At 41.4% G+C, this 27,909-nt stretch overlaps 1 protein-coding gene across 6 annotated transcripts; it reads left to right on the top strand.

The window, feature by feature from the left end:
- The first annotated feature begins 6 nt into the window (after positions 1 to 6).
- LOC101466020 (ras-related protein Rap-1A) lies at positions 7 to 27,739 on the top strand. Of its 6 annotated transcripts, none has more exons than XM_023155064.3 (8): positions 7 to 133; positions 7,289 to 7,377; positions 9,417 to 9,485; positions 9,798 to 9,854; positions 17,012 to 17,152; positions 21,294 to 21,437; positions 21,761 to 21,891; positions 26,666 to 27,739. In XM_023155064.3, exons 2-7 carry the CDS (start codon positions 7,321 to 7,323, stop codon positions 21,848 to 21,850), a joined length of 558 nt encoding a protein of 185 aa, XP_023010832.1. In that variant the 5' UTR covers positions 7 to 133; positions 7,289 to 7,320; the 3' UTR covers positions 21,851 to 21,891; positions 26,666 to 27,739. The 6 variants fall into 6 exon arrangements, with proteins under 6 accessions (XP_023010832.1, XP_014268739.1, XP_012773633.1 ...); XM_014413253.3 differs by having other exon boundaries at positions 19 to 133; positions 7,284 to 7,377; XM_012918179.4 differs by lacking the exon at positions 7 to 133 and adding an exon at positions 197 to 370.
- Positions 27,740 to 27,909: the final 170 nt, after the last annotated feature.

The raw sequence follows: 27,909 nt of genomic DNA, 5'->3' as shown, positions 1-27,909 counted from the left end.
GCGGGGCGCGCGGCCGATGTGTCATGCCCTTTTAAGAAAAATGAGAATCAGCGGGGAGTGACGTCTGCTGCGCGCACGGGCCCGAGGCAAACTGACACTTGCGGAGCGGCGAGGAGACAGCGAGCAAGATACGGTAAGTGCAGAAAGCCAAACTTTACTACGTGCTGAATGCGGTCGAATAATAAGTCATTTGCACGGGACTACGTAGCGCCGACGCTTGCGTGGCCATTAGCGAATTCATCATCACACGCCGTGTGTGTCTGTGTGTGTATGCGTGTGTGTTTTTTCGCCGAATAAAGGAGAGGAATTGCCCGCAAGTACATACCGGAGTGTGCACTCCCATTTTAGTCAAGGCCAGACGGAAGGGCAGGTAACGTTAGCTGTGGCTTTCCCGAGAAAATACACTGCAGTGTGGCTTGATTTAGTGCTTGCCACGTCTGGTTTGGTCGGGAATAGTAAGGTAGGGTTGTTTGAGGCGGGCTTCTGACAGGGTGGTTGTGTTTTGATAGTGCGCAGAGGTCGGGAATGTGTCGGCTAGTTAGCTCGCTTGCTAACGAGCCGCGGCTAGCGGTTTGTGAAGTGTCGGCGGCCCGCAGCAGGCAGTTAAAGCTAGCTAGTTAGCGGCATTTTGCTAACAAGCTTGATAACGGGACTTAGGCTAGTTGCTGGTTTGAAACTAGACTGCTTGCGGACACATGCCGGCCTCACTCGCGTGGATTATAGATTATGCCATTTTAAGGGTTTATCTGTAAGCGGGCTTATGATTTGACCAGAATTTGATTAATGTTGCTGGAGCTCATGTTGTAATAATCACACATCGACAGTGTTGTGCTGTGTGGTTTAGTCCGAGCCACAGATTGCAGGGACTTGGCATGACCTGAAGTGATAAGCATATGCCGCTGCCTTAAGCAAATTAGGTAGATTCACAGTGAGATAACCAAAGAGCTCAAATTACTTTCTCTTGTCTGACTCCAAGCTTCGTGACAGCCTATCGCATATTATTTCTGCTTCAGGGGGAGAGATGTGAAGCAGGAAAGGTGTGTGCCCCATCCTTGAAACTGTAAACACACAGCAGGTCACTTTCCCAGTTAATCGGCCCTTTTTACAAAGAGGCTCACTGCCTCAAGGGTACTTTATTTCACTTTTTCTTTGTTGAAATTACACACTTCCCCGAACCTGACTTTAAAGATGCCATCTATGCCAATAACCCCTACCCTCCCTCTTAGTAAGCAAGCCAGCCTGCTGTCAGGATTCTTGAACAGGAACAGAGACTGGAAGAGGTTATTTTAGTAGGTAGCTACTCCTTTTCCATCCTATCAGCATGAAGCCTTTTTGCGCTTAGGAAAGAGGATGTGGTTACAGGTCAGGGCCCCAGTAACACAGATGCATTCAGCTGACAAGGCTTGTCAGTTACGGGTCTTTGTCATAATTAAGTCACAGAGTTTGTGTGCCTGGCTGCAGTTTAGCTCTGACTCATGGGGGCATTTAAGGTTGTAGGAGATAAGAAAAAAAAGAGAGTTGTATAACTTGATTATTGGATTATTGGGTTATTTTATGTTAGTTCATGTTTTTGTAAGAGAAGAGTGATCGGCGAGTGCAGCTAAAAACTCTTTGACACCTGTCTTTATTTCTTGAATGAAGTTAGTTTAATTGATAACACAAAACAATTTCTTCAGAAAGTATTTTACTCTAGTTACCTGTGAAAACATGGAATTCCCCTTTATTGTAACTCTGGTGGTAAGCGTTTATTTTACAAGCTTGTAAATTCCTAATTTCCTAGCGAGGTTTGTAATTTGGTAGTAATTGCAGGAAATTACAGACAAGTTTAAGTTGATACACTTCAAATTAATTAGTTACAATTAATTGCCAAGCTACTTATACAGCAGGACTTGAAAATCTGTTACAGGTGAAATTTCATGTAAAGACAAACTTAGACCCAACTAAACTAAGATCAAAGGAATGTTTGTAGATATTTTTTGTCAGCAGCCTCTAAAGTTAGTACTTTTTTTTTTTCTTCTTTTTTCTTTCTTATGTGTAGTGAACTGCGGTTTTTAGTCGAGGTAACATAGGAGCAAGCACTTTTGAACACATAAAAACACCTATTAGCAGAAACTGTTGGAGCAACTGTTATCTCACCCTAAACCACAAGTAGGTTTTTTTTTTTTTGACAGCGTAGCTCATCAACATGTAGTTTGTCAAGCAAGCGAAAACCCACAAGAGTTGGTATTGTGCTGCTAGCGTAACCAGCGGATGTGTGCATGTTCACCATCCGCACTGGGTGGAGGATACGGAGGGCAGCTGTCAGTCATCCCATCCTGCTGAGTCAGTTTGTGTGACAGCTTTGTTGCTGTTGGATTAATCTCAGTAGACCAGGAAATTGTGGATCCTGGGAGGTTGTACTTTAGCTGAACAGCCTCCTGTTCACTAAATTAAGTTTTGCAGTTTATCCAGACTTGCATTCGTTGCATGCTCTTGCTACCGGCGCCACCTAATCCAATTCCCAGCCTTAGATGGATACATACCTTTGGCTGTAGAGGGTGAGTGATGCAGTGATGTCATAGAGGAGCATGTTTTCTGTGGCATGTGGCCTTCTCCCGCTCCTTATTTGCTGGGGTTACTACGAAAGCAGATTAACAGCAGTGGTGTGTTTGTTTTCTTGGGAATGACAGTGTGTAGTTGAGGGCAGTGGAAAGAGACTGGTTTGGTTTTAAAAGCTGATGTCCTTAAATGGCCCTATGTGTATTTTTGCGGGTATTGTGACTGTGTTTGCAGGCTTGTGCTGTGTGTAGTTTCCCTGATATCATGCAGGCAAGGTGTCAGAACGAGAGTATTCTTTTCACTCACTTTAGTACCTTTTTGCAGAACAGGCTGCAGGTAGCTGCAAGTTCAAGGAAAACTCAAAAAGAAACAAAAATTGTGTTGCTGGCAAATTAAACATGAAGCAGAGTCTCTTTGAGCTGTAATCAATATGTTCATTTGGGGTGTGAAAGATGGCACCAAGTCCAGTGATTCTAGCATCAATTAAGACACTCTGAGCTAAGAAATTTGGTCTGTTTCTCAATACTTTATTAGTAGCAGTATTTACTACTTTTTTTTTTTTTTAGTGGTTTTTTGCTCTTCATTTGTATTTGAGCTTCCGTGTTAGTTCACCAGCACTTTGACTCATTGTTTTCATACATAGACTGCCATATGAAAATTTGGGAAAGCAATCAGATTTGAGATTTAAGACCTTTTTATATTTATTTTGGCACAAGTGCAACAAAAGGACAACTACTGATGGTGCATGTGCATAAGTAGCAACACAACTGTAAAATTATTAAATAAATAAAAAATGCGGCACATACATTACTTTACACTAAGATTATTGATATGTTATTGACAGGCTGTGTTCATCAATGTCACGGGTAAAAGCTGCGTTTCAGCTTGTTTGTTTGTGCATGCATGGATGGTTGTGAAGCTCCTGCCTGAAGGTAGGAACTGAAACAAAAAAATATATCAGTGCTGCCAACAGTGCTAATTGGTGAGAAAGTGCCGGCTGGGTGACTGTCACCTATGTTTAGCAGCTGCAGTAGTTTGTCTGGTACTGTTTTCACTGTGAGAATCTCTGTGCGCGAGTCATAATGCTAAAGAAATGTGCTCCCAGTGACAGGTCATGTAGGGGGAACTACCACCAAAACGGTTTTAGGTTCTTTGCCTGGTGTTCAGGACAGGATTTGTCAGTGTGACAGTATCACAACTGTACAAGAAATAGCCACAAAACTTTACAGGTGTGTACACGGTTTTCCCCTGGCTAGAAAAATGAGGTGTCTTTTATTTGTGGCCATTATTTCAAGATAGAGTAAATTGAAATGTTGAAAAATAATTTTATCAGTATGGCATTGAATAATGGAGAAAACCTTTTGATGGGACACTGCAATATTGTATACGAGGGGGAAATCCCTGGTCTGACTAAGATCAAAATGAAGGTTAGGTTTGACGGTTATGGTTTGACCTATATAATATTTAGTAAGAGAGGCCCATGAGGTTGCATTTCATTCTCAGCTGCATGCCTCTGTTCTGTATTATTTTTATTAATTTGAAATTATGTAAAATAATTTTTTTAGAAGTTGGGTGTGGTCTCAGTACTTATTGGCAGTTCAGTTACTTTTATTTCCAGCACATGATGGCCTGTGACTTTTTTTTTCTTTTTAAATATATATTTGTTTATATGCTGTGGTAAGCACCCATAATTGCAATAAGGGAAACCATACCCTGTCAGATTTGCTTACAGTTAGGTAGGTGATTACAAAACTCCTTTAAATGTCAGTAACTTTAAACTTAACTTCTTTCCAGTATCAGAGAGACTGTGAAAAACCCTGAAACACGGATTGTAGGGCTTAATTTCCATTTTGTTCTGAAAATAGCATCACATTTGTGTGAAAAAGGGGATATGAGATCGGAACTAATGCTAAACTAGTCCAGTAAATGAAAAGATTATTTTTAACTTGCTGAACAGCAAACTCTTAGAGGAAACAAAATTTTGGCGACATCTCCATCTCTTGTGAAATGAGGAATCTCTCTGCTAACGTCAGAAGTAATTCTTACAGTGCTGAAAACTCCAGATGTACATGACAGATTTGGATTCTTTTTTTTGTGCTTTTACTTTCTAATTTGACTTTTGTCTCAACCAGCAGTCCTTGTTCTGCTGTGCAGCCTTGGAGTTCTTGGTGTAGTGGCTCTTGGTCGTGTTGTCCCCCTTCTTGTTAGGGGTCCCTCCAGCTTACAGCACCTCTAAAGAACAGAAAAAGGACTGCTGTCACCAGCTGCAATTCATAAAGGCAGAGTTGGAGTTTTTTGGAGTTTCTGATTGTGGAAAGAGCTTCTCTTTGGAAAGGCAGATGAATGATATTGAACATCAACCTGTTTACCGAGCCAGGGATTAGTGAGACTTGAGACAAGAAGGGCCAAGGATGGCTAGTTACTAGTAACTGATCCTTCGAAATAAGTCTGGACTGGCTCTTATTCTGGTTTATCTTTTTTTTTTTTTTTTTTTTTTTGAGGGTGATCCACACAGACCTTGTTTTGTTGTCATATTCGGCTTTGCACACTTCTTCTTTTTTTTTTTTTTTTTTTTTTGTACAGTAGTTAATCTGCCTGGTAGTTTGTGGTGCTTTCTTTCCTATTGTCATCTTAATTTTTGTTGGCAGACAGTTTGTAGGTGCATTCCTCCTAACATTTTCGTATCCTACCCGGTGCTGATAATAACATGTTAAATATCCTTGCTAGGCAGCCTGTCCAAATAAAGAAAACTGTCTTTTTAAACCTTTCTACACCTTTTTAAAAACATGTAGTTACTTTATTTGTTGACACATGCGAGGAATGGACCCTTAGAAACAATTGCTTCATATGCACAGGCTGCAAACTGAGGTTTGAAATGGTAAAGATGGGAGCTGGAATTTGACTGCACTTTTTTGGAGGAACACTCATCCTCCATAATGACCTTTGAAGCTGGCACATAATAATCTGACTGCCTCTGTCACAGAGCGAGCCCCTGACGTCATCCGTCTTAGCAAGGGTCAGTCCACAGCATTCACAGTGGAATTGTGATGTGCACATAGCTGACAAGTGAAGTGTAGCCTAAATCTTAGTGTGACATTGTCTGTACCACATTGTATATGTGACACACTGCATGCACTTGACTTTGTGCTTGAATGTTTACATGAGCGTACAGGGGCGCACGTTTGGATAGCACTCGTGCATCCCTGTTCTTTTTCTTCACCGCCCATTGGCTCCTCTCCCTTAATCATGCAAGGAGAACTTCTCTTTGAGTGCAGAGGATTAGAGAATATGAATTATGCACACTCTGGCCTTCATGTCCCACATGGTCCCTGCTTGTGATTGAAGCTGGAGGTCCTTCGTCCTTTGACCACTCCCCCTGAGAGTTTGTTTAGCGTGTGCTATTTAAAAAAAGCAGTGCAGAAGAGGATCATCTGCTTCCAGAGTAGCTGATGATTGGGCTTTTGATGTTTGCAAAAGAGTTGATGATTAATCGAGGCTATATAGTTGTCCTTGGGACCTAATTTCAGCATGCGCTACTATCTTATTTTTATTTATTTTTTTCGTTACAGCCTTGATGTCAACAAGCGGCACTTTTTAGCCCTTGATCCAAAAGCGCTTGGTTCATTAAAACATAAGCTGGCAGTCAGCTGCCGTGTCTTTGAAGAAAACCGATATTAAAATGTTTTAGTGTTCTCTAAATACATCCCTACCACATTTTGTGGTTGTATCAGTAATTTAGAATATTGTTTATATTTCAAGTTGAATGTCTTTTTTTGACTGCAGCTTTGACAATTACTGGAAAATCTCCTCCTATTTAAAATATTGTTTTTTCTAAACCAGCTTTGTTAATGGGGGTTTAATTTCCTCAACTATAATAGACATGTTTGTGTATAAAATGTTGAGAAGTAACAAAGATTTCAGCCAAATAAGGTACCAGACTGATTGCTTTTAAAGTACACAGAGTTTATTCTTATTGCTGTGCGTAGACACTCATCACAGGCCTGTTCTGAGCCAGGAAAAACCCTGAGACACTGCTTGATATGAAGTTAGATCAGTAGATAAGGAATCAGAAATCCCCACATTGCTTAGCTACATCTAAACCCCTTCTGAGTCTGTAGCCCAGCTTGTAGTGACCCAGTTGGCTACCCAATCTGACTTTACGCCACAGTGTGTGCCAGTGATTCGTAACCTCCTTGTTTCTTAAAGGGATATTTTTACTTCACAATTTCCTTCCATCACATTTTCCACTTCGCTCAGCTGTTTTCTGTCATAAGCGAAGGAGACCGCCACCATATTGCTGTTTTATAAAACCAAAAATTGACTCAGTGACTAACAAATCTGTAAGCAGGGTGTGTTTTGGTGTGTGTGAAAGCCAAATGATTGTGTCATTACGAGGAATATCTGCCAGATCAATGTATCATCTCCTCTCTCCTTCAGTTCCCCCCTACACATACACATCACAGCTGGTTTTTGTTAGAGAGGGGGTCACATACTCTTCACCTCCTCCACCCTGAAGCAGCTCCACTTATGGGTGTTCCCTCCATTGTTGTCCTGCTTCTCCTCTATATCCTCCAGGAATGACTAGAATCCTTTCTTTCTGGAGTGGGAAAAACTCAAAGACCAGACAGGAAAAAAATCCCTTTGATTTGCCTGAAAAGAGATTTCTTTTTTGCTTTTTCCCCACTGTTTTTTCACACCTTTGCTCATTTTGTTTGTCCAATTTTTATTTTTCCCTGTTTGTCCAGTGCAGACTGTTGGGCTGTCCAGTGAAGCAATCCCGCCATGCGTGAATACAAGCTAGTGGTGTTAGGCTCTGGAGGTGTGGGCAAGTCTGCTTTGGTGAGTATGGCCTTCCAATCCTCTTCCTGCATCTGCTGCCTCTATTACTCCTGCCATGTGTTCCCTAAAGACTTTGTAGATAATTGTCAATAAAACAGCAAGAGGCTTTGCTAGCTTTTGAAGGAAAGCATGCGGTGAAACATTTTTAATTATGGAGGTTTATAGAGCACAGATGAAACTGTCTTTTGACTGTTTAAATTTTTTCCTAAAGGATTTATTGAGAACATGCTTGTTTGCTGACAAGGGTTTAATCTATCTCCAAGGCCTGTGTTATCGAAACTAGCTGCCTGTATACATATAATGCATATAATGGTTTTATTGTTAGGGTTTTTGAAATGTTCAAAGAGTGCCAGTCCTAAGCTCATCTGTGTTTACATGTATAGACATCGTAATCTGTTTTTTTTACTTTTCTTAAGGTTGATAGAGAACAGAACCAGAGCAGTGATGTATTTTATTGTCAGGAGACCTCAGATGCCTGTGAAATGTGTCGTATGCTTTGCTCAGCTAATTTCAACCAGGTGTCAGATTAATCCCTCAAACAGGCAGGATTAAGATGTTATCAGGTGAACTTGGTCTACCCCACTAATGTAAATCTGCCGCTCAGCACAGAACTTTTAACACAATCCAAAATTGGACATTGCTGTTTATTTGGAGAGTGACACATTTATCATAATTTAGGCTCTATGTACCATATGAGATTTGAAATAAAGCAACTGATATGCTGATTGAAGATCAGAAACATTGGCATTATAACCATTTTTATGCACAGGCCTAACATGTACTTGGAAAAACTAATATAATTATATATAAAATGTTCATTTTTTTAATACTGCCCAAGTCTGGAAGCCATGCACATCACCACAGATGGCTTTCCTTCTTTGTGATGCTTTGCCAGGCCTTTGGTGCAGCTGACTGTAGTTGCTTGTTTGTGGGGCTTTCTGCCTTTAGTTTTGTCTTCATGTAAATTCCTTTCTTGATTGAGATCAGCTGATTACCTTGACCATTGGAGAATATTTCTGTGTTTTTGTTTTGTTTTTTCAACCTCCAAAACTTCTGGGTTGGTTTTGCAGTGTGGTTAAGATTTCTGGCCATCTGTACTCTGAAACACTGGCCTGTCAATGATCTGAGCTGACAGTATATTCCTATATGCTTCAGAGTTAGCTGCCTCTGTCTTTTGTCATATCACTGGTAAATGGTGAGTGCTATTGGAAGCTACACATCCTAATGTAGTCCTATTGACATCAGCATGTTTTTACAGATGGAGATGTGTGCCTCATTCCAAGCCTTCTCCATATTTATTTCTTCACATTATTCTCTTACTGAGTGATTAATTTCATTGGTCTAAAAAATGCTGTTTCCACACTGAACTGGCACCTCTGCATTTCTAGGTCTAATCTGGCCTAAACTACTGGATACTATATTCAACATTTTTTGAGGCTAAATTGTTTTTACCTTGTGGCGAGCCCTCTGTTTGCTGTCTTGAAGTCTTCTCATTGTGGTAGACTTGGATAATAGACATCTAGAAGAGTGTTAGTACATCCAGCCAAGTGAAGAAAAGGATTGTTTACCATGAAAAGGATCCTGTCTTCCACTATTGTTTTATGTGAATGTGCAGGCCGTTTTTTGTTTTTTACATTCAAGTAGCAAAGTGTTGATTTGGCCACTCTATTTTTTTTATTTTGCGCCACTCAATTTTTCTTGCACTGAAAGCTATTAACTCTCTGCATCTTCTGGGTTCACAGCAATGATTAAACAAGTACAAATCCTAAACTGGGGATCAGCCCTTGTATTTTCTACATTTTACTATTCTAACTGAATATTTTTTGATAAATAAAAAAGTTCAAACAAATGCAGATTTAGAAGTGTGCCAGTAGAATAATTATGTTGTGCTTTTGGTCACAGCTGGGCTTCATGAACATCCTCATTCCTGTCTAGTTGTGATGATCGTAGGTGGACAAAGTGTTAGATGATATGGCACTTTGGCTGCATGCGCTACTCCAGCAGTTTGATGTTGGCTTTCTGTGTGTCTCCCCTTACAGACAGTTCAGTTTGTACAAGGAATCTTTGTGGAAAAATATGACCCTACAATAGAAGACTCATACAGAAAGGTGAGTGTCCCGTGAGAGGCAGAGTGCTGGCTTGAAATGAGCTGATTGTTACCAGCTGCTCCTCAGGTTCACATATTATTGTGCTCGGAAATTTTCTCATTCAACTGCTTCTACTCTGTTACCCTCTCATTCCTAGTTTTCATTCTTTATATTTTCCTGTGACTTCATACTACTGGTGTGGTTGCTTTCATGTTTTCCCCTCAGTGTTAGCTGTCTCTTTCAGTCTTCAGTGTATGACCTATGAATATAACCTATGAATTTTGTTTGCTCAGTGACCTGAAATTAAAGATGCTCTTACATGTTTTCTTACAGCAAGTGGAGGTAGATGGACAGCAATGTATGCTTGAAATTCTTGACACAGCCGGCACAGTAAGTAAACTCACTGCCACTGAAATCTTCAAATGCTCAGCTTTGCTGGGCATATGCACTCCTGAATATATATTTTAGTAAATCTTTTTTTTTTTTTTTTTTTTTTTTTTTACAACTTTATTTATAGTTTTCCAACAAAACAGTCCAGAATTTCTTACAAAAGTTGCGAACCCTACCCCCCACCCCCATCCAGGTGGCATCCCCACAACCAGGAAGCACAATACACACAACACAAAAAAAAAAAAAAAAAAAAAAAAAGAAAAAAAAAAAGGGAGAAACACTCAAACCAATCTGTGACAGTCATTATAGCACCAACAGCCGGACCCCGGCACATGAGAGAAGAAACAAAGAAGAAAAAGGGAATAAAGAAATCCCAACAGTCAAAGTACGGGCATTGAGGAGACTATGGACAGCAGTCCGAGAAGAGAGCAAGAGCATAAATTACCAACAAGTAAAGAACAATAAATCAGGCAAAAGACAGACTCTTGACATGAGTTATGAACCGTGACCAGGTTTTGTCATATTTACTCTCCAAGCCGCGCACGGTATACCTAATTTTTTCCAGAGCTAATCCCAACATCACCTCTCTAATCCAATGGACGTAGGAAGGAGGGTTCGACGCCTTCCAGCTCAGCAGTATCAGACGGCGGGCATGCAACGAGGCAAAGGCTATTGCGTTTTTGTGGAGGGGAGAGAGTCTCAGCTCTTCCCGAGGTACACCGAAGATAGCTATCAAAGAGTCAGGCCGCAGTGTTTCACCCGATATAGCTGACAGTGATTGAAAAATTGATGTCCAGAAACCATACAGGGAGGGACATGACCAAAACATGTGCCCCAAAGAAACAGGAGAGTAATCACATCTAGGACAATTCGGTGCAACATCAGGGTACAGTTTAGACAGTCTGTCATTAGAATAGTGGAGCCTGTGGACGACCTTAAATTGAATCAGGCCATGTCTAATACAGAGAGAAGACGTATGTATACGCTGTATGGCTTTCTTCCAGATGTCTTCTGACATGAGTTCTCCAACCTCCCCTTCCCACGCCGCCTTAGGTTTGTCCCATGTATGAGGGCAGCTTTCAAGAATCAATGCATAAATCTTCGATATTGCTCTTTTAGTGGGCTGACTCACATTAAGAACTAGATACAGTAGGTCCTTAGAGGGCAGAGACGGGTACCCTGGGAGAAATTTAGAGGCAAAACTCCGAGCCTGAAGGTATCTGAAGTAGTGAGACTTTGGTAAGTTATGGTCTTCACACAAATATTTAAATGAGACAAAGCCATCCTCAGTGAAGAGATCTTGAAAGAAAACCAGACCGTTTCTGTGCCAGACTGCAAATGAATGATCTATTTGAGATGGTGTAAAAAGATGGTTGAACATTATCGGAGAAAAGCTACAAGTATTTGTCAAGTTAAAATGTTTCCTGAATTGACCCCAGATCTTAATTGAATTTTGAACCACCAAATTGGAGTTCAGCCCAGATGCTTTGACATTCAGTGGGAGAGGGGCAGTTAAGATCGAAATCGGAGAGATTGGGAGTGTAGCTCTCAGTTCCATATCTGCCCAGACTGGACCCTCCCCATCCGCAAACATGGTTATCCAATATGTCAGCTTGACAATGTTAGCAGCCCAATAATAGAATAAGAAATTAGGTAAGCCCAAACCACCATCAGCTTTAGCTCTCTCCAGGCTTGCTCTCCTTATGCGTGCAGGTTTTTTGTTCCATATGAACAAAGAGACAAAGCGATCCAGCTGGGCAAAATAGGATTTGGGGAGAAAGATGGGGATCATTTGGAATAGATAAAGAAACCTGGGCATTACAGTCATCTTCACCACATTTATCCGTCCTGCCAGCGAAAGTGGAAGTTTTGACCACCTACCCAGATCAGATTTAGTACTGTCCAGAATAGACCTGTAGTTATACTGGAAAATAGTCTTAATCGAGCCAGCTATTTCCAGTCCCAAATATGTGAATTTGTCATTTTCAATTTTAAAAGGCAAATCGTCATAAGTGGTCTGTTTTGCCAGATTGTTCAATGGAAACAGTAAAGATTTTGATAAGTTAACCTTATACCCCGATATGTTGCTGAACTCCCGCAGCCAGCGGAAAAGGTGGGGCATACTCCCAATTGGGTCTGATATCTGCAAAAGGAGATCATCAGCATAAAGCAGAGTTTTATGAGTTACCTCACCCCTGGATATACCTTTAATCCTCTCATCAGATCTGATAGCAATTGCCAGCGGTTCGATCGCAATGTCAAACAGGAAGGGTGACAGGCAACAGCCCTGCCTCGTCCCCCTGTAGAGCGAAAAATATTCCGAAATCAGACCATTTGTCCTGACTGCAGCCATAGGCGTTGAATATAGGACTTTAATCCATCTACAAAAAGTAGGTCCCATGCCGAATTTCTCCAGAACTGTGAAAAGGTAGGACCATTCGATTCTATCAAACGCCTTTTCAGCGTCAAGGCTCAGAATAACTTCCGGTTGTATTGTCGAATGGGGGGAGAATACCACATTAAACAGCCGTCTCACATTAAAAAATGACTGCCGTCCGGGAATGAAGCCCGTTTGGTCCTCATTAATAATGGTGGAAATAATAGGGTCCAACCGTAGTGCAAGAGTTTTGGTTAAAATCTTATAGTCACAGCACAAAAGACTTATTGGCCTGTATGAGCTACACTGTACAGGATCTTTATCTTTCTTTAGTAAGACTGAGATCGTGGCCTGGGTAAGCGTCTGCGGCAGATTGCCAGTAGCAAAAGATTCAGCATAAACTGATTCTAAAATAGGTGTGAGCTTCGAAGAGAATTCCTTGTAAAACTCCATGGGGAAACCGTCCGGACCTGGCGACCTTCCAGTCTGAGATAATTTAATAGCGTTCGTTATCTCTTCAATCGACAACGGCTGTTCCAAAGGCGACTGAGCGTCCGGAGAGAGCTTGGGAAGATCCAGCGAGTCAAGAAACGAGTAGATCTCGGATGAATTACTGCCCACCTCTGATTGATATAGGGTGGAGTAAAAATATTTGAACTGGTCATTAATGACTCGGGGGTCGTGAGATATCGAATCAGCACCTATTTCAATTCCCGAAATCACGCGCTCAGCTGACCGCTGTTTGAGCTGAAGTGCAAGGAGCCTCCCCGCTTTATCTCCATGCTCATAATATACCTGCCTGGATTTAAAAATATTTCTTTCGGCTCTCCATGTCATAAGCGTGTCAAATTCAGTTTGCAACAGTAATTTCTCCTTAAAAAGATCTGGCGTAGATGACAGAGCGTAACGCCTATCCATATCCGCAATCTTGTCAGCCAGTTCTTTAAGTTGTTTAGAGCGCTCCTTGTCTCTGTGTGCCACATAAGAAATAACTTGGCCCCTAATATAGGCTTTCATAGACTCCCACAAGACTCCCCTCGACACATCCTGGGTGTCATTAATTTCTAGAAAGAAGTCAATCTGATTGCTGAGAAACGTTTTAAAGCGTTCACATAAAAGTAATAGGGGGTCTAGCCGCCACGTTCGTTGGGGCGCTACATTACCTGGAAAAACCAGACCCATCTGCACAGGGCTATGATCTGACAACACTATACTGTGGTATTTGGTGCTGGAAATTAAGGGAAGTAGCTGGTTATCGACAATGAAGTAATCAATCCTGGAGTAACTATGATGCACAGGGGAAAAAAAGGAAAATTGCTTCGTAGATGGGTTTGTTGCACGCCAAGGGTCTGATAAGCCGTAAGAACGAAGTAGGGAATTAATAGCCACTGCTGCTGACGAGAGGGTGTTGCTCGACCTTACGCTTGATCGGTCCAGCTGGGGAGAAAGGACACAATTAAAGTCTCCACCTAGAATTAGTTTATAGGAGACAAGGTCTGGGAGAGTCGAAAAAAAATTAAGAAAGAACTGTGCGTTGTCCCAGTTAGGTCCATAAATATTAGCCAGTATTAGTGGTGTGTTAAACAGCTTGCCCACTACAACAACATATCTGCCATTAGGATCTGATATCACTTCAGAGTGTTCAAATGGAACCCCCTTCCTAATTAAGATTGCTGTTCCCCTGGCTTTGTAGTTAAAACGTGAATGATATATTTGTCCAATCCACTTACAACCTAATCTTTTTTGGGAGTTAGTATTTAAGTGTGTCTCCTGTAGAAACATCACGTCAGGTTTGAGCGATTTCAAATGACTAAATACCTTGCTTCTTTTAACCAAATTATTCAGCCCTTTGACGTTCCAGCTAATGAATGAGACCGATTTCTGTTGATTAATCACATTATCCAGAGTCATAGTGCCACAATCGATAATAGACTGATCCTGCACGTTGGTTATATCTCAGTGTTTCAGTGCCTGTTTGAGCCACAACATAAACCACAGATAAACCCAAAGCAAAACTAACAAAAACAAACAGATAAACATAGATAAACCTCTCACCATCCTGGACCCCTGGGCTGGTCTTCCACAAACCTGAGACTGCCCTGAAAACACTCCTCTCTCTCCTAGGCATATAACACGTTTACACTAGCTTAAACTCTTACATGAACTCAGCAAAGACAGAACAAAGTATAATAGGACCCTTGACTCAGCATCATTATTGCCGCATGCATGTCGGCACCCATCCACTTACAGGCCGGTACGGCTCTGAACACTCACGGTTGGAAAATAATCCCACAAGAAAGGGGTAAAACCCAATAAAAATAATGACACTGGTGATAAGAAAAAGGGGATTAATTAATCAGAATACATCAAAAAGCAAAATAAAAGCACTGTTGGGGTTATGGTGTCGGGCTGGAACTAAGACCAATGAGGATACCGAAGATATTCTGAAATAAAATATTCCCCAGGCCACATGACATCCACAGAAATCCCCAACATCTTATAGCTATACCTTGTCCAATCATAAAGGGCATCCAACCGTAGCGTGGCGACGTTCACCAGTCAATGCACAGCCTGTGCAGACTACCTCAATGGTAGCACGCAGCGTGTGATACTTGTTGTGGTCCGTGAATTAACTGTCACTCTCCCTCCGTCTCCCGTGGGCGCAGATTGGTCTCGACGTAGTGCCTTGCCTTGATCGGGTCTTCGAAAGACATCTGTTCGCCAGCCGGGGTCGTGATTTTCAATGTAGCTGGATACAGGAGACCATATTTCACTCCCGTACACCGGCGAAGCAATCTTCTCACCTCGGTAAAGGCCGATCTCTTCTTTCTAACGGTGGCCGAGTAATCTGGGTAGATGTAGAAACGCTTCCCATTACGGGTAATGGGACCTGCCCCCATGGCCTTTCGAAGAACATCCACTTTCTCCTGAAAATAGTGGAACTTGACGATTATCGGTCTCGGGGCATCTCCATCCTTTGGCCTCGGCTGCAGGCTCCTATGCGCCCGATCGAGCGTCGGCGTATAGTCGAGGGCGAGCGCTTCCTTCAACAATTCAGCCACGGCTTTCTCCGGTCGAATATTTCCGAATCCCTCTTCCACTCCAATTAGTCTGCAGTTATCACGACGTTGCCGGGACTCCAAATCATCGGCCTTGTCTGCCAACCGGACGACTTGGGCAGATAGCGCATCAACTTTAGCTTCCAGTGCTACAACACGGTTAGCCTGGCCATTAGCTTCCTCCTCAAGATCATCAGTGCGGGTCGAGAGCGTGGCGTTTTCTTTCTGCATGTCTTCGATAGCCTTCGCAAACTCTGCGCGCACACTCAGGACCTCTGACCTTAAATCACCCGCCAAGTCGTCTATTTTCTTGTGTAGTTCACCTGCAGCTGCCATCACAGACGAGTCGATCTTGGCTAGCACATTCTGCTCCGTTTGCTTTATGGCAGCCATGATTGTGTCGAGATCCGGCCCGGCCCCCACCCCCGCGGCCGGATCCGCACCAGGCAAGTCCGAGGCATCAGGCCCCGGCTTCTGCTTGAGCGATTTAGGCATGTTGAACAGCTTTAGACTACAAAATACAACTGATTCGAAAGATTAGGCACTTGTGAGACGGGTTCGCGCCGGGATGTACTAGAAGGGGAGCGGGAAAATTACGCAAATGGTCAATCTAAGCAGAGCTCGCAAAAACACGTCTTCACATGTCGCTGCTCTCTCCTATTTTAGTAAATCTAGAGGCGTTTCAGATCGGACAATGCGTTAGGTAGTGTTTGGTAATTTGGCCTCTAGGGAAAACAGCCTTATTTATTTAAAGCTAAATTGTAGTCAGAAAGCAGTCGATTCTCTCTGCACACACTGTTTACCTGCATTCGACCGTGACCTGCTCAGATGCTATTAGTCAACGCTACTCGGGCTCAATCTGGGAGAAAAGAAACAGACTCCTGGCACCAGAAATCTTTTTCCTCGCCTGCAGTTTTTACATATTCATAAATGATATTTGATACAAGATGTGACGGTCTCCCACACTGTGAAACATTAAAACAAGTTGTATTTCACAGATACATTGGGCAATGAGATCTTTAGTAGCTGAAATGACATCCAGTTATGAGCTGACACTGTGATGCCTTTTTATGGTGTATCTATGATTGTTTTAGAATATTTTGTACACCAATCTAACATTAGTCTTATTCTGCCCCCCCACTGGTGTCCTCGTGCAAGAACATTTCTGAAACATTTGTCTGTGTGGGAACTGGCGACTGAGAAACACATCTCTTATCCTAGAGATGTGCAGAAACTGTTTTAAGTGTGCGTTTGTCGGTAACAGACCACGTTGCATTGCACTGTGTGTGTCTTTGCTGAAAAACCTGACAGACATCCAAGAATTGTAATCCTGCACAATACTGTTTCTTTATCCACTGGGATTTCAACCAATCCACTGTGATTATTCAGTTGATAATAAAATGGTGTTCAGTTTCATCGACGTACACTGGCCTGAAATTGCTTATTTTCTTTTTTTTTTCTGTTTCAATTCTGACAAATGGACCAGTCAAAACAAAAGGGACAATCTAGAGCCAACACATCTATGCTTGACAAATGATTTAATGATTATTTAGACTTAACCATCCAGCAAAGTTTGTAATCTTGTCACAGATATGCAATGTAATCGTCAAACTGGTGCAGCGAATAAAAGAGTAAAAAAAGAAAAAACAATAAGTAAAAGTTGGAAGCTGTAGGACAGCGCTCATAGTCTCTCCATCTTTTTTTTTTCCCCCCTTGTGTAGGAACAGTTCACAGCTATGAGGGACTTGTACATGAAGAATGGCCAAGGCTTTGCCCTGGTATACTCCATCACAGCACAGTCCACCTTCAACGACCTCCAAGACCTGAGAGAACAGATTCTACGAGTAAAGGACACAGAGGATGTAAGTATACTGGCATAAGCGTACAAGCGTTTTATAATTTTATCAGTTTGTGGCTAAAATTTTCTTTAATCACGTAGGCTGTGGAAAGCAGAGTAGTGGCAACGAGTACAGTTAGACCTAAACGCCCTGTGTCCGTGGGCTCAGCCGCCTACATTTTTCAGGGGCCTGATCAGACTGTTGCTATAGATACCATTCAACACTATAATCACTCTGTGTTATGCAATTAATTGCAGATTTGTATTATCTGAACATAACACAATCAGTGTCACGGTGTTATGTTTATAGAGTATAAACAGTGGCAAACTTGTGTACTCTGCATAACTGAGCACTGATTAATATTAACGTTGTGTGGGTATGTCCCTGCGGTTTCATCAGTGTTTGTTGTAGACACCGAGCACTCGTGCTCACGGGGATTTTTCTGTATACTGTGTGGTTTTCTCCATCAGGCCTGCCTCACATCGACGCTGCAAATAAGAGCATGTGTCATCTCCTTATTTTCCAAGCTTGTTGTTTGTCACCAGCACATTTCCAGTTTTCTATATATCTGCTAAATTGTGGGACTGCTGGAGCGAGTAAGCCCTCTATCCCCTCTCTGGTCGAGTCGATAGTGCGTCAGCAGGATCTAAGATGCCCTTTTTTGGTGATCTCTTGAGGGAATGAATGTTACCATAACCCACCCTCTTGGTTTTGCTTCCTTACGTCTCTCTGTTCCCCGTCAGCCATCTGCAAAGCCTCTCTCTAGCCTGGAGCAGAATACCTCTCTTTTCTCTTTTTCTTGCTCCCCTTACTCTATATTTGTGCAATTATTGTGCTGCTTTTATTTGAACTGGCCTTTTCAGCTTCTGTTGCATTCTTCTCCCCCTCTGTTTGATGGCCAACCTTGTGGTGTTGATGTGGTCTGGCACTCTATGTGGGTGATTGGACTGTCAGGCATGAAGTGCAAGGAGAGCCTCAGCTCATCAAAAACTGGGTTGTGAGACTGTGGTTCTTCATTAGGCTCTCCATGGTTTGGGAGCTGAGGTTAGCCTCAGGCTAACAGATGGATTGCAGGACCAGTGGCTTCTCGACACGCAAGGAAAGAGTTGTTTCTTTTCTTCTGGAAATCTGTTCCCTTTGAAAACATCTTTTAGTTTAAACAGTTCAGCTTATCTGGCTATTATGGCCACTCTGCCAGCTATCAGTCCACTGGTCATTTGTGCCCTTACCTTTGATAGCCATGATATCTGTTTATCCTTTTTTGCCCCTTGCAAGAATGCATGACCAAAGGAAATGCTGGGCATGTTTTCCCTTTTTCTTCCAAGAAGGCAGATTTCTTAGTTTGAGAAATCTTTCAAGTGACTGCAGAGCTAAAGCAGAAACCGTTGATGCTGCTACAGCTGTTCTTATTCTCAGCTCTGACATGCACCATTTACTGCAAAGCGGGTATAATGTACAGATGCACCTAATATCACCAGGCTCAATTAAAAGGGCTTTTAATGGTTGTACATTCATTGAACACAGTAGGGTCAAATTCCATCTCTTTAGAAGAGCCATTAGTGGCAAAAATAAAGTAAGTGAGCAGACACTAGTGAATTAAAAGCTCACTTCCTTCATTTCCTTTCACACTTCTTATGTAAGAGAGGTCTTATGACTTTTCCGGGCCACCTCAGTCTCTGCCCGTGTGACTAGGATGGTAGTAATGCCTGACTCCAATGCTTGTGACTCACTGCTCCATTTTAAAGAACTAACTCCATTCATTTTTGTCGTTCTGTACCCGCCTGTTCACTGTTACCCACAATCCAATCTTCGGCGTGCCATTGTGGGCGGGATACGACCTGTCTGTAGCATGTTAATAAAGTCTGAACAGATTCTGTGGGTTGTGTGGATTCTTCAAGTAGGCTAATGCTGCCTTGTGTTCTGCTGACGCTGAACATTTTTTTTTTCCTTTTTCCCTGCATACCTCCATCCTTTCAGCCATCTCACCATTCTTTTTATCCCAGCTTGACTCAAGAGTTTATGTTAGGAGGGCATACCACTGGTTCTCCCGGGACCCGTGGGAGAAGTGTCATTCAGCAGTTCAGCTTGAGGATTTGTTTAGATATCAAACATCAACCACCAACTTCTGTGGGGTTAATCTAAACATCTCAGTTTCCTGTCGTCTGCCCCATAGAAAGGGCACAAAATACTCACCCTATATCTTACTTTGTCTCAAGAAGCCTGACGGTAGTGCTCCAACAGCAACCTCTGAAAAGAAGACTTACTGGGGGGGAAAGAGTATGGACAAGTGAGCACATGTCAGGATACTGGTATTTTTCTTAAAAATATGTAGCTTTTCCACATCCACAAGACATGTCTGGGGGGCATTTGTAGGTCCTCAGAAGAGAGTGAAGGCAGGATTTCCCATGCATAAATTTATTTGGCGCCACAAATAGACTTTCCTGGCTGATATATTATTGGCGCCTCTTTTGTTGCATGCAGAATTTTTCCATCAGTTGATTCCTAAGCTGTATCACAAACGCAGATATCCCGTGAACGAACCCTGTGACAACATCTTAAAGTCTTCCTCACATCTGAGACGTTTTCTAACATCATACAGTTTTACAGTGATTAGTTTATTAAGCCAAGTTTCAATGTGGAAATGCAGCCCAGGCTGAATGAACACATCCACACACAGACCTCTCTGTGTCATATAATTCCAGAGAGCAGCTGGAGCATGGAATCCAGCTGAAACATTTGAAAATATTCAGGAAGGAAAGCGATGTTATCCCGGTTGGGCGGGGCTGTCATAACTTCCTCCGGGCCAGCATTCTCCCTAGATAGCCGGGCAGGAAACAGCAGGCAGGATGAGACTCATCCCGACACCCTGACTGCCCAGCTCTGCCTACTTTGACAGTTGAGGCTGAAGTTTTGCCCAGAATACTGTCCTCCTCAGGCTTTCTTTTTTTTTTTTTCTGTTTTCTTTTCTTTTTGAGGGGACCTTTGGTTATTAAAACATTTGAGAGAACAAAAGAAGCAGCATTGCTGGTTTTAGGAGGTTCCAAAACTGGCTGCACTTAATCTCAGTGACTGTCCCCTCAGCTTTGCTTTTAATTTATTTCCCTTTTAAAGAAACAAAAGTTAAAAATAAACCACCTTCCTCGTCAGTTCCTATTGATTCTTTAATCTCTCTGGACACAGTTGTGTAACCTAAATGATTTTCTTTACTTTCCCACCGGGAAGGAGATCGTTTTTTTATTGATCATCTTTGTGACCCTCCAATTCAGGCCTCAGAGAAAAGCACACTCATTGACTGTTAATACTCATCTCTTCAGTCTTTTACTTGGGTTGTACATTTGTTTGCAGATATTGCTTTTTCACTACCTTTCACTCCAAGAGATTTAACCCCTTTGTTTATATGTGTGTGTGTGGCTGGTGTGTTCAATAAAAAAGCCTGGGCCTTTATACTGTTAACCGTTCCCTGAGGTAGAGTTAAAGGGTGACAAATGGATTAAAACAATCTTGATAATGTTTGTTTTCTAACATTCCCAGCTGCACCTCCCAAAGAAGGGTCCTTTTCTCCCTGCAAGATGGCATTTAAAGGTTTATGGTTAAGTTTACAAAAAGTAAAGTTTTTGTATTAAAATTTTGTATTTAAAGTCTAAAAGAAAAGTTACTGAAGCCTTTTAATGCAAACGTGTTTATAGGAAACACGTTTGCTTTTCTCCTATATCTAATTTCCTCTCTGTAGGGGAAAAATGGCAAAAAGGTATGAACGAGGAAGTTATACAAAGTCAAAAGTAAAAGGAAGGTTCTTCTCCTTCATGAGGAGACTTTGATTCATGGCTCATTATGTACGGTCTTGTGATTCAAGCTGTATACGTGTATCCTGTATACTTCTAATTTATCTGTGTTGGATGTGAACCTGGACTACAGCCTCAGCTGTGAATAATACAAATTGTAGGATTTATATTAAATCCTAAAACAGCCTGCTGACATACAGAGTGGAGTCTAGGTTGTAAGGACAAATGGATTTAGAGGAATCTGAACAGTTTTTCTGAATAAAATGTTAAGTTTTACATTAAAATAAATTTTAAAAATGCATGAACAAGGAATATGTGACCAGACAATGGGGGATAAATCATGTGGGCACAAACAGAACCTGCTTGCTCTTACCTGTCCTCAGGTGCCGATGATCCTTGTAGGGAACAAGTGCGACCTGGAGGATGAGCGTGTGGTGGGGAAGGAGCAGGGCCAGAACCTGGCCAGACAGTGGAACCACTGTGCCTTTTTAGAGTCCTCTGCTAAGTCAAAGATCAACGTCCTTGATGTGAGTACAAACGTCCCCTCCAAAAATGCAACTCTATATATTTTCAGTTTGTTTTCCATCTCAGTCACAGATGGATGTGTGTACTGCAATCATCAGTAGAATTGTATTTATTTAAGACACATAATTAAGGTTTCTCTGACATGTAGGTAATAATGAGCTCAGATGGATTATACTTCATTCTCTGGGCTACATCCTGTTAAACCTTCTGTCTGCAAACTGTCACACAAATCCATTTAGTGACGAGGCTATGTGTGGGTACTTAAAGGTATAAGGTTTAGAGCTTTATTAACATTTTATCTGTGTTGTCTCTCTCTCTCTCTTAGATCTTCTATGACTTGGTCAGACAGATAAATAGGAAAACGCCAGTGGAAAAGAAGAAGGCAAAAAAGAAATCCAACTGCGTTCTGCTTTAAAGACCTTTCTCCCTTCAGCCCCTGCAGCAGCTCTGAGCCAGGTGTGTGTGTGTGTGTGTGTGTGTGTTTGTGTCTACAGTTTCAAAACACATTAGTCTTAAATACCCATGCAGCCGGCATCTTCACAACTTCATGATTCATAGACAAGCTGTCAGATTAATTGTTATGTAATGGCTTTGATCTTCCTGCTGTCTCCGATGGTACTGCATACATCAGTTGTCGTTTTAGTCATGTGGGTTTGTTTGCGTGCGGTTAAGTCGAAACAACTTTAACTTTATAGTCTAAATAAACTGTTCACAGTGGTTATTGTACCTGTATAAACTCAAAACATGCAGTTTAGAGATGGAGCCCCCCCTCCAAGTAGCTGGAGGTATAACTGAGGGTTTAAGTAGAGACAATAGATTACACAATTATAGTGTGTGTATTAGCAAGCAACATGAGGTAATGCCTGACCTGGCTCCCTGTGATTCATTTAACTGGTTACAAGAGAGGTTCTTGGTTTAAAACGGTCTGAAGAGGAACTTTTCAACCTAACAGCAGATACACAACACTGATCTGTCGTTAGCTCTCTTACAGTCTACAAACAACTTCACTCGTCATTCAGTGAATATTATTTCATTGATACTGATGACGCATAGGCCCCGTGAATGTCTAGAAATGAAAGCATCCGTGAATTACCCTTCAGACCTGTGAAATGCTTTTTAAATCTTCATTCCTGTAATATGAATGAGTCAGTCTGCGATAACTGGAGATAAATTTCAGACCTCAGCAAGCTGCAGCAGCTCGTTACGTCTGGGAAATCCTGATCTGTCAGCATGTTGTTTCCCAGACGAAGAGCTGCTTCTTTTGAAATCTTTTTCACAGGATTTAAAAAAAACAAAACAACCCATGTTGAGTGGTGTTACGACCCGTCTAGGGCCAGGCAATAACATGAGTGAGGCACCTGCCCCCCAATGACCCAAGCAGCCACAGGAAACAAATCCGTTCTTTATAATGTGATTTATTTATAAAGTGGTAAAGACGGACAACAAAACGGGAGTGTCAACACTTCAGGGTGAGCCGAGGCCAAAATAATAAACAAAAACAAATCAACACAAATCCTGCACCCCTGACCTTACCAAAACAAAGTCAAAAATAAAGACTGAGTCTGACCTCCTTAACTGGAGAAAACTGGTGATCAAAAGAAACTGCAGCTCAACCCTACCCACTCCACTTCCACAACTTTCAAAACAGCACTGCAGCCAGCGGCTGCCACAGGTATACTGCTGGGTCATGAGGAGAAACGCGAGGACCTCTCCCGCTGCGGCACTCCAGCCTTCTTTTAACAGTGGTAATGAGGAAGTCTGAAAACTGTCACGCTAAGTGCTTATTTCTGTGAATCCTTCCAAACAGACAATCTTGTCTGTTAATTTTAGAACGACCGCAGGCAATAATTAAAGTCAATTCGTCAAAGTCTGGACTGCAACATGAGAGCAGATTGGAGCTGCAAAGCATTTTCTGTAAACACTAATGACATGTTTCCTTGTTTCTTCTACAGTTGTATAAATCTTATATGAGATTTTAATAGATGGCCAGCACATTGAGTAAGCTGTTAGCTACTTGCTTTTGCTTCATTGTTAATCAGAATCTGCAAAAACTACTAATTAAGTAAAACTGCGGTCAGAGAGCAGCCATCCTTTTTGTCATATTGCAGGCATACATCTTCAGTAACCTAAAATAAGTCAAAATTTTCATTATGTCCCAATGGAACTGTGCCCATTTAACCCACCTCTCACCAGTTTCAAAAGTTTCCACTACATATGTAGAACGTTTCCTTCAGGTGAAACTCAATCTATTCAGTTGAGGAAATCTTGTAAGAACTTAGGATGTGCAGCCACCCTCACATGGAGATTACTGAATTGGGCCTCATTGTTTCCAAACTTTGAAGGTAGTGAAGCGTAAACTGTTCAGAATGCTTCAAACAAACTAGTTTGCATGATGTGTCATTTGACCTTCTGTCAAAGGCTAAACCTGTTTGCTGAAGTAGCTGTGTGAAAGGTTGAATCTGGATCAGACGCTGTACAAAGGAGATGTAACTGTTAGCTTTTGTGAATTTGCAAATGATGTAACACTCTGCATGAGCTGTTTGGTCTGTGTTTGCCGACAGCACAGGAGCCTATTTTTGAAGCAGTAAATGCCCAAATATTTGCCAGCGTTTGGTTTGGGCTCGGGGACTAAATCTGCTGGTGATCGAAGGGCTGCAGGATGGAACATGAGTGGGTTTTAGGACTAAAGCCTGGGTGTCAGTGAAGCTGATGTGTCCTTGAGCAGGACTCTGACCCTTAACATTTTTTTTTAGGGATCTGTGCTTTTTTTTTCTAAGTAGACAAATAAGTTCTTCACAGTCGGTCAATACATTTCCCTGTCAGTAATAAAGTGGCATTGCATTTCCGCAATAATAAACAGCTGACTTTAATATAATCTCCAAACATGAACTACTTCTCCCGAGTCTGCTTTAATGTTTCCAGATCAGTAGTTGGCTATGTTTTTATATATATATATATATATATATATATATATATATATATATATATATATATATATATATATATATATATATATATATATATATATATATATATATATATATATATATATATATATATATATATATATATATATATATATATATATATATATATATATATATATATATATATCTCTCTCTCTCAATCACACACACACACACTGAACCCACAAATAAGGAGTACACATCCATAAAGCCTACAGATAAATAATAAAGGACTGACAAGCCTATGGGATATTTTGCCATAAGGATTGGAGCAAAAAACGAATCTAATTGTGAGCAAGAATAAAAAGCTTAAACAGTTTATTCGCTGTTAATTGGTGAATGATATTGTGAAAACAATCAAATGTCATTAAAAGAGCAAAATGGAGCTCATATGGCCTCTTTGTTGTTTGAAATTAAAAAGGGTGTAGCTGAACAAGCGACAGTTTGCACAACTTTTTTTTTTTTTTTTTTTCTTCTTCCTCCCTCCAGTATTTTGGTTAGAGTGCAGTCGCTTTTAGAAGCTCTTACAATCTGTTAGCTGGTATTTTGAGCTCTGTTGTCAGAACAAAACCCCAGTGTTGCCAGACCTGACAGGTTCACACAGCCAACAGAGAGATCTTACGTCTTCAGTTACTTTTAACTTCCAGGGTGGAGGAATAAAACTTTGATTTTGCAGATAAAACTGGATTAGTGAAACAGACAGTGCCATTGTAGCCAGCCCAGACAGCAGGGTCGCTGAACCACCCACTGCGTTCCTCCTCTGAACCCATCTGTGTTGGTCAGTTAGAGCTCCAGTGTGTGAGAGCGGGGGCCTCTGTTAGCATGCCCCAGGGTGGCGTCAGCACTCCCAGCACCCCCCCACCTCCACCCTACCCGACTCTCACGCCGGCCAGCCCAATGAACCAGCACTAACGGGATTTCAACCTCGCTGTTCCACTGCTCACAGCCCACCAGCTCATACGCTGCGAGAGGGAGAGAGGGGATACAGTGCCAGGCACAGACGGGACGCAGAGAGTTAATGGGACATGTCAGTTTGTGGCTTCCAGCATGTTGACCTGATGAGCTCATGAACTTTGAGTCTCTGGTTTTATCTGTCACTGTATTCACTGGGAGAGGGATATATTTAGGGAGCTGTTAGCTTGCATGGCCCTAGATTCCAAACACCTTAATGAAATAAAGCTATCATTAATATTCTTGAAGGAGCTCTACTATGTGTCTGAAGAGGTCTGTTAATGAATACTTCATCAGAAACCGAGCAACAACATATGGAAGTTATGAAAGCTAACTGTAAGACTAATAAGAAAAACAAGATTTGCTGTAGCCAGAATGTGATTATAGCAACATGAGAGTAGACCGCATGAACACTTGAAATAAGAATGGTTACTGCAGGGCATCTGTTATTGCGCTCATTACCAACTTATTGTCACTGCCTCTCTGAAAGGTAGCTTGGCCTGCAAATGAATCACGAGCCTGCTAGTTGCACTTGTAGCATCATGCATATACTCCTATTATGTTATTTGTGTTCTGTTCTCATTTTGGTGTTTGTGAGTTGAACACCAGCGGCTCTCGGTGTTCGCTCAGACAGACGTTCATTTAATTGCAGCAGCTACACTTAAGCACAGGGCGAGCATGAGCTAAGAGCTCAGACTGTTAATGGAAAGATGGCACCTGAGCAGTGTTTAAACATCCCAAGCAGAAACTCGGCAGACCTCATCACATGACTTTTGGCACACGGACTGATTGAAGTTTTGCTCAGCTGAGAGAAGCCACAAAATGCTGATCACTCGGCTTCCTAAAGCCTTTGGCACTGAAAGTGCCTCTGAGGAACATAGTGCAGGAGTACTTCTCTGTGCTCCCTGTTGGACTGCTGGCTTCACTTTCTGCTCTGAGGTGTGATTTTCCCCTGAGGCTTTGTGTTAGACATTTGATCTCTTTTCCAAGGTCTGGTTAAGATGTAAGAAAAGCGCTAAGAAGTTTAAGAATGAAAAACTTTGTATTAAGGGTCCAAAAAGCAGGTTATAAGTTTTTAATTTTATTTTTAAGCCTTAAAATCCCAGGTTTATACACATCATTCTTGTAATCATTAATGCTTTTACTTTAAAGTGGTATAATATATGCTATATGCCCGTGTATTTTTTTTTCTAATGAAATTGCAACACTTGCAATGCTGCTCAGCAGCCAGTAGAGGGCACTGCCGCCTTAATTTTCTTTCAGAGGGTGATTTGAGTTGGCTATGGAAGGACTGACAGTGTGCTGTCTTGCAGAAATGCTGTAATGAAGAACTGTTGCCCTGATTGGAACGTGCCAGCATTCCAACAGCCCTGACCCTACCCTTCCTCCATCAGCCATAAACGGTGAATCAGCTGACTGAACTGCTCCTATCAAAGATGAGGATGATCTACACCAGAGAGAATGAAAAGAGAAAGACAGTAAGAGAGAGTAGACTCTGGTCTCTCGCCTCCGAGGACCTTCCTCTGTCTCAGTTTGAGTGTGAACGCTGAACGGGAAGCGTCCACCTCTGCACCAACAACAGCACCACAAACTGACGATGTTCTGATTAAAATGCAGCAAAGCCTCTGAAAGTTAAAAAAAAAAACAAAAAAAGTCCACGAGCTGCCTACATGGCCAGCCCCTTATTTTTATTTTTTGACAGCTTAACATAAAGAAATAACAGCATTTAAGAAGGAAAACAAAGTTAGAACTTGGATTCAGTATTTTTCATCTTTTTCAATATTGTATTTGAAAGACATGGAAGTTGACCTCTTTAGTTGTATGATTATAAATATTCTTCAAAAACGAGCATGAATAAAGCATCAGTTATTACGTGTAGATGTTTTCAAGTGAAATCAAAGTGGAAAAGTGAGAATTTTTTTTTTTATAGCCATACACCTATTCTCCATGCCTGTCATGTCAGTGATGGTAGATCGAGGTCTATGATATGTATTATTATTTTTTTTTTATTACATTTTTTTTCTTTGTTTGCCCTCTTGTTCATGGACTTCTCTTCTGCAGATATCTCTCTCTGATGTGACTTAATTTTATACTCAGTCACCGGGATTTCATAGCTCCCATAATATATTCTAATGCCATTTTTCTTTTTGCATAACAATGCTTCAGAAAAAATGGGTCTTTTATAGAAGAAATATGGGGAAAAATAAGGATTGATTTCTATGTCTCTCGAAGCTGAAATATATTATACTAAACCAACTCTAATAATGCTTCTTGTGTTTTTCTGTCAATAATGTTCCAGCTTTTATGGATTATTAAAGTACATTTTAGTACATTTTCATTATACTGGTCAATGTATTTTTGTGAATTAAACTTTTATTCAAAGTGGATTTGACTTATTTGGGATGAAATATGAGATCACAAGATTTTCTTGTTTTCTGGAATTCCACATTGAACAAAAATAGGAATTCTATGGGAATGTAATGTTGGTGGGAATCAGTTACCCAGTGATTTTGAATGGAGAAACTGTTCAGTGCACTGTTATTCCACATGCTTTGCT

Source organism: Maylandia zebra, linkage group LG5 (assembly GCF_041146795.1).
Source record: "Maylandia zebra isolate NMK-2024a linkage group LG5, Mzebra_GT3a, whole genome shotgun sequence".
Taxonomy (NCBI): domain Eukaryota; kingdom Metazoa; phylum Chordata; class Actinopteri; order Cichliformes; family Cichlidae; genus Maylandia; species Maylandia zebra.
The sequence above is the reverse complement of the archived record's forward strand: the minus strand, read 5'-3'. Positions and strand labels throughout refer to the sequence as shown.

Excerpts from the sequence above, each read along its gene's own strand:
- LOC101466020 (XM_023155064.3), top strand. The coding sequence starts at position 7,321 with ATGCGTGAATACAAGCTAGTGGTGTTAGGCTCTGGAGGTGTGGGCAAG. Across the intron at positions 9,486-9,797 it reads TAGAAGACTCATACAGAAAG|CAAGTGGAGGTAGATGGACA; the intron begins GTGAGTGTCCCG and ends GTTTTCTTACAG. Across the intron at positions 21,438-21,760 it reads CAAAGATCAACGTCCTTGAT|ATCTTCTATGACTTGGTCAG; the intron begins GTGAGTACAAAC and ends TCTCTCTCTTAG.